The sequence below is a fragment of the Dysidea avara genome, chromosome 12, assembly GCF_963678975.1.
Source record: "Dysidea avara chromosome 12, odDysAvar1.4, whole genome shotgun sequence".
Classification (NCBI taxonomy): domain Eukaryota; kingdom Metazoa; phylum Porifera; class Demospongiae; order Dictyoceratida; family Dysideidae; genus Dysidea; species Dysidea avara.
The window spans coordinates 21,414,626-21,421,745 of NC_089283.1; the positions used below are offsets into that span (position 1 = coordinate 21,414,626).

At 38.7% G+C, this 7,120-nt stretch overlaps 1 protein-coding gene and 1 long non-coding RNA gene across 17 annotated transcripts; one reads left to right on the plus strand and one right to left on the minus strand.

Annotated features, from left to right (window-relative positions):
• Window positions 1–2,150: 2,150 nt before the first annotated feature.
• On the minus strand, window positions 2,151–4,832 carry LOC136240741 (uncharacterized). Of its 16 annotated transcripts, none has more exons than XR_010693941.1 (14): window positions 4,473–4,832; window positions 3,695–3,795; window positions 3,572–3,645; window positions 3,449–3,522; window positions 3,326–3,396; window positions 3,203–3,276; window positions 3,080–3,153; window positions 2,957–3,030; window positions 2,834–2,907; window positions 2,711–2,784; window positions 2,588–2,661; window positions 2,465–2,538; window positions 2,342–2,415; window positions 2,151–2,302 (listed from the first exon to the last, which is right to left on the minus strand). It is a non-coding gene; the product is annotated as an uncharacterized lncRNA (long non-coding RNA). The 16 variants fall into 16 exon arrangements; XR_010693948.1 differs by having other exon boundaries at window positions 3,080–3,150; window positions 3,203–3,273; window positions 3,326–3,399; XR_010693942.1 differs by having other exon boundaries at window positions 3,203–3,273; window positions 3,326–3,399.
• LOC136240740 (uncharacterized) lies at window positions 2,185–3,864 on the plus strand. Its single transcript, XM_066031780.1, has 2 exons — window positions 2,185–2,661; window positions 2,711–3,864. The coding sequence occupies exons 1-2, from the start codon at window positions 2,611–2,613 to the stop codon at window positions 3,713–3,715; spliced, it is 1,056 nt and encodes a 351-aa protein (XP_065887852.1). The 5' UTR covers window positions 2,185–2,610; the 3' UTR covers window positions 3,716–3,864.
• Window positions 4,833–7,120: the final 2,288 nt, after the last annotated feature.

Sequence of the window (7,120 nt, forward strand, 5' to 3'; positions counted from 1 at the left end):
CTGACGGTAGCCTTGAAGTTCCGGTAAGGCGTAGGTCTTTGTGTAAAGTGACTGGTGTTGCTTGCTTTCATATTCCTGTAGCTACAAGTTTTGACACTGTGATAGTTATAAATGGCTACCAAGGCTTGAGTAACTCACAATTTTACATGGACAGACTACCTTACATTATGATATCTCAATTAGGTTTTGTTGATCTCAAACATGAAGCGCGGTATTCAGTGTTTTACCTCCATTATATTATGCAATCACGTCTTCCTTAGCTTGTCTCGCACCATGGATACTAAAAGCCATTTACACTCGCTCCTTGTGGGAATGTGTGTTCTTTTTAACTCCCTTAATTAGACCGCCTCATTACAGTGACCATGTTAATAGTATGTAGAATTTACTGTGATGTGTGGAGGTCTCTTCCACCATTTAGTAATTGTAGCAGATGATCAATAAGACACCCCATGAGACACATTAATGTGTATACAATAAAGGCTTCAACATCATTTGTGACTGGATCTGCGAAAACCCAACAATTGTGCAAGCCTAAATTGATAGTATAAAGTATTGAAATTTAAAAAAAAAATCCATAAATTTTTTGAACACCTCTTTCTTAGTGAACGAAGGAACTAACAGCAAAAACCTGGCTATCATATTCACCTACTAAAGAAGAGTTGGAAAATCTTTGTTTTGTTGTAGTAGATTCAAGGATATGCATTTGTTTTACGTCACATCGAAGCAATTGTACGTGAATGATTTTTCTTCATGAATTTCACATTTGTATGCAGTGAAGAAAGGCAATGAAAGGAAAAACTTACCCAGTAAACTATTCCCCTATCCATGGTGAACACGATGGTGAAAATTTCAGCCCAGTAAGTTACAACCGTTTTAGTAAACGTCTGTAATTTATTTTTCCTATACTTACTGTACAAATCGATTTTGCTTTTATTGCTACTTTGCAGTGGCCGATTTAGAACTTTTCAGTGGGGGGTTTCAGATTCCACTTAACTTCAGCCTACTGTAAGTCGAAGACCAAAAAAAGAAAAAAAAGGTCACAACCAGCTGTAGAAAGCCGTAATTGTGATCTCAAAGGCTAAAGTATGAAGTTTTTCGCCTGTAGAGAGTCCTTCTATAATACACTATATATAACTCGTGGCGATTTTATCACCCACACAACTTGTCAATAAATTTGGGGCGCGCGGTATTTTCAGAGGGGGTTTCAGCTGAAACCATTGCAACCCCCCTGTATCCGCCACTGCTTTGTAGGGCTGTGACTCTGAGGGTTATTGGCGCATGAGGTTGAAACTTTGCCAGAGGATACACTTGGCTATATATAACTAGATTATAAATATTTAATAAACAGGAACTCAAAAATGCACTATTGTGTTGGGTTTTCACAGATCCAGTCACGTTTAAATAGCCACCACACTGATGTATTGAACTAAGGCCATACCTTGATGAGACGCATTAAGTCCCTAACACAGCTAAGGCGTGGCCATTGCAATATGTTGGAGTGATCTTATTATGAAGTATATCTTGGGGCCTACTTGACATGGTCACTATAATGAGGTGGTCTTATCAATGGTCATGAAGTACACCTTACCTATGTTTGGGACCTACTTGACTTGCTCACTATAATGAAGTGGTCTCATTAATGAGGTCATGAAGTACACCTTAGCTAAGTTTGGGACCTACTTGACATGGTCACTATAATGAGGTGGTCTTTTTAATGAGGTCATGAAGTACACCTTAGCAATGTTTGGGATCTACTTGATATGGTCATTATAATGAGGTGGTCTTATAATTTGAGGTCATTAATTGTATTTTAACTACTTTTGGTACTAAATTGACTTGAGCCTTAAATGAGGTGGTTTTATTGATGTGTGCACAGTGATTTAATAGTAACAGTACACATTGGTATATAACTGTTGGTATATATAATCCATCGATTCACCAAGACTAAACCAATACAGGTAAGTCAGCAGTGACAAAAACCAAACCCATCAAAGGAGTTTGAACACTCAGTCACAACAGAATTACAACTTTACTTGTATTTATTATTTTAAAGGTTTAGCTTTCCTTTAAGGTACCACATCGAAACAATGGATGGCTGTCACCCCTCTCTGCCTATCAGTGCTTCCTTTTAAACGGCACACTTGCTAATGCCATTTGGACCGTAGAAAAAATTACCATCAATAAACAATTTTAAAAATAACATTTAAAATTTACAAAAATTGCAATGTAGTCAAGGCAAGACTTTCTTTAGTCAAGGCAAGACTTCTGTAATTATACCAGGTAGTCAATCTTCTGTAAAAAGCTATAAACACGTAGTATACAGATACAATTGGTCACTTACCACACTTTCCACTATTCCACTGAATGTACTGGTCCAGTAACACATTCAATTTCCAACAGTCAAACAATAGATTGCTACAAAAACATATTATCAACACGTATACATATACACTTGGTCACTTACCACACTTTCCACTATTCCACTGAATGTACTGGTCCAGTAACACATTCAATTTCCAACAGTCAAACAATAGACTGCTACATAAACATATTATCAACACGTATACATATACACTCGATCACTTACCACACTTTCCACTATTCCACTGAATGTACTGGTCCAGTAACACATTCAATTTCCAACAGTCAAACAATAGACTGCTACATAAACATATTATCAACACCTATACAGATACAATTGGTCACTTACCACACTTTCCACTATTCCACTGAATGTACTGATCCAGTAACACATTCAATTTCCAACAGTCAAACAATAGACTGCTACATAAACATATTATCAACACGTATACATATACACTCGATCACTTACCACACTTTCCACTATTCCACTGAATGTACTGGTCCAGTAACACATTCAATTTCCAACAGTCAAACAATAGACTGCTACATAAACATATTATCAACACGTATACATATACACTCGATCACTTACCACACTTTCCACTATTCCACTGAATGTACTGGTCCAGTAACACATTCAATTTCCAACAGTCAAACAATAGACTGCTACATAAACATATTATCAACACGTATACATATACACTCGATCACTTACCACACTTTCCACTATTCCACCGAATGTACTGGTCCAGTAACACATTCAATTTCCAACAGTCAAACAATAGACTGCTACATAAACATATTATCAACACGTATACATATACACTCAATCACTTACCACACTTTCCATTATTCCACTGAATGTACTGATCCAGTAACACATTCAATTTCCAACAGTCAAACAATAGACTGCTACATAAACATATTATCAACACGTATACATATACACTCGATCACTTACCACACTTTCCACTATTCCACCGAATGTACTGGTCCAGTAACACATTCAATTTCCAACAGTCAAACAATAGACTGCTACATAAACATATTATCAACACGTATACATATACACTCAATCACTTACCACACTTTCCACTATTCCACTGAATGTACTGGTCCAGTAACACATTCAATTTCCAACAGTCAAACAATAGACTGCTACATAAACATATTATCAACACGTATACATATACACTCAATCACTTACCACACTTTCCACTATTCCACTGAATGTACTGGTCCAGTAACACATTCAATTTCCAACAGTCAAACAATAGACTGCTACATAAACATATTATCAACACGTATACAGATACAATTGGTCACTTACCTTCTCATTTTTTTTTTATAGAAAACAGGATGATTTATGGTGGTATAAAGGTGGCATTCAAGAATCACAAAGGAAGATTCCAAGGATTAGTCGTCAATAACCTAGTAGCGTATATACTAACAGTACTATGTAACTGACTAATATTGTATTGTAATGCATCCAGTTTACTACTACTAATACTACTACTGCTTATTATATTTAATGGACAAAAATCAACACAAATTAAATACATTGGTAGGCCATTGGCCTTTAATTGTGTCCATGTCCAGTTTCTGGCCAAAATAGGTCAAGCTTTCTCTTGAATTCAGAAATTGATTGAGAGTTAATCACTTCAGGGGGTAGAGCGTTCCATTGACATGACTAGCAATGATTTGATTTAAGTCACAGTTTTGAGCACATAGATTACAAATGGTATCTCTTCAAAAGTTTATAGCACCACTAAACCCATAGATGCTAATTCAATATATACATTGGAGCCATCAGAAAACATGGTTTTGTGGTTAAAATACAGGAAACCACAAACTTAATCTTTGAATACCTTCTTGTTTAGAATGGACTATATACTCCTATAGTCACAGTAAAAAGTGATGCATTGTTGTTAGAGAGCTCAGCTAGCTACCGACTAGTAGTCTATATACTGGTGAAACTGTCTTTTACACCAACACTCTGGTGATAAATCCCGAGGCTAAGGCACTTCCTTCCAAGTCGAAAGTAGCCTAAACTACCATAGATATTACATGCTACGTAGCTACTATTGTATAATTTGTAGATACCATACCCTACTGGCTCTCCCTGCCCAACAAAGGATGAGTCTATGAGACGGCGACAGGCTCCTTTCACATGACACTCGTAACATTACATAACGCTCTGCTTCTTTAATACGACTAGGGGTCCGTTCTGTGAAAAAGTCCTAACTCGCGGCCTCCAGCTAGGTCCAGGCTACGTCCAGGCTAGGTCCTCTTTAGTCTCGTGCGCCTGACATTAAAAGCAAATGTCGGGCGTGGCGCTTATAATTAAACCTGGTCTAGTGTGTGAGAACGCCACGAAGATCTGTGATGCGGTGGTGACGATTCGATCTGGTCTATGGTCTCATGAACTTTACCAGTAAGGAACCAGTGTGAATCATATTTGACAAAGAATTAAAGTGGGGGAGCACATGTACAGGTGAGTATTAATGTATGATATTGTATTACCTGTATAATGCTAAGTGTTAACCGGAAGTCACTAACATTTGATGTCCTGAATATGCTAACTGAGTCCCTGATTCTTTCCAGAATTGACTATGCTTTGCCTGTGTGGGGGGGCACCTCTCAACAAATCACGTGTGGCACGTCTACAGCACAGAGCAATTCATGTGTTTGAGAAAATATGATCATGTCTCTTTACATCGTCACCGATTAAACTGGCTACCGACCTCACACCAGATTATTAAGTCAGCCTGTGCCATGTGTCGCCACTACCATCATGATAAACAACTTTGTTTGCTCCTCGATCCTCCTATTATGCTCGGAGCACAGCATAGTTACAACACACAGTGTAAAGATTGTTTTGTCAACCCACTTAGTTACCCTTTATCAACCACCAAAAAATATTTCTGTTCCTCTGCTACACCATGGTGGAATTCTTTCATGAAATCTATTACAATTGATTGCAATTATAATTCCTTTGTATTCTTGTGTGTGTGTGTGCACCCGGCGTGCATGTATGTAGTGTGCGTAGACTATGACTACTTTATTTGATTTTTAATTAACCTCTTGGTAATCGGTATAGCTGTTCTTCCTTACCAGAGCATACTCATCATACAGCATACTTCAAGTTACTGCCAAAGCTACTAAGCTAGTGGTAAAGTATACAGGCTGTGCTTTCAGGCAGTGGTCACCGTCGACTGCAATAAAATAATGACATACACTGATTAAACAGAAAGTTTTTAGCTAAGAATTGTTGTCACAGTTAATAAAATCCTCATGATCATTATTGTTTGTCCACTCCGATGGTAGCAAGTATGAATAAGTGCACATAGATGTATGATGAGTATTAGTGCAAGTATTACACCAAGAGCAGTTTAAGGTCCCAGTATTCCTATATCAACGAACAAAATACAGGGGATTTATTACTTCTTGCAATATTGGGAGTGAAAAGCGTAGAGTGTGGCATGGCTTCTTACATGTTAACTAGCTACAAACATGTATAGTTCACTCCCATTATGGTGTATGTTTACTGCTATCATTCCTAATATGGACTATAGAACAAAATTCTTTGGTCAATTAAAGAAGCCATGTGACGCTCTATGCTTTTTGGATTTTATCTTCTGTGTTGCAAGAAGTAATAAACCCCCTGTAACATGGCAGCTGCAATTCAACCTTTCACATGTTTGCATTATATCTAACCTAAGTTAATTTGACTTTGAAGTTTGAATAGTGGGTAGTCAGCAATGTGCTGGTAACACCTAGGGGCACAGCCCAAAAGATGCATGCAATATCGTAATATGTACACAAGTAAGTATCAGTACAGTTATAGGAAATTTCCCTGAAAAGTGGTAATTGAAAAGACTGCTCACTGCTGGCCAACTCGCCACAATCGTACACTAGTATGGGTTAGCTGATCCATATAGTGTAGTACACTTTGGGAGTGTTTGCAAATCCTCTAAAATTTTAACATTGCTCAACCTATTAAAAAATTTGTCCTTCAAAATGTTTATGCTATATATGCTATACAGTGTGCAATATGTATATTACTGGACAACTGTGTGAGTGTTGTGTTGTGTGTGTGTGTACAATACACAGGTGTATTTTGGTGGTATTCCTCACATTCGTAGTGCACCACACACACACACACACACACACACACACACACACACACACACACACACACACACACACACACACACACACACACACACACACACACACACACACACACACACACACACACACACACACACACACACACACACACACACACACACACACACACACACACACACACACACACACACACACACACACACACACACACACACACACACACACACACACACACACACACACACACACACACACACACACACACACACACACACACACACACACACACACACACACACACACACACACACACACACACACACACACACACACACACACACACACACACACACACACACACACACACACACACACACACACACACACACACACACACACACACACACACACACACACACACACACACACACACACACACACACACACACACACACACACACACACACACACACACACACACACACACACACACACACACACACACACACACACACACACACACACACACAAACAAGCATACACACTACACACACACGCGCACACCGCACACGCGCACACCGCACACGTGCACACCGCACACACACACACACACGAGTGCGCA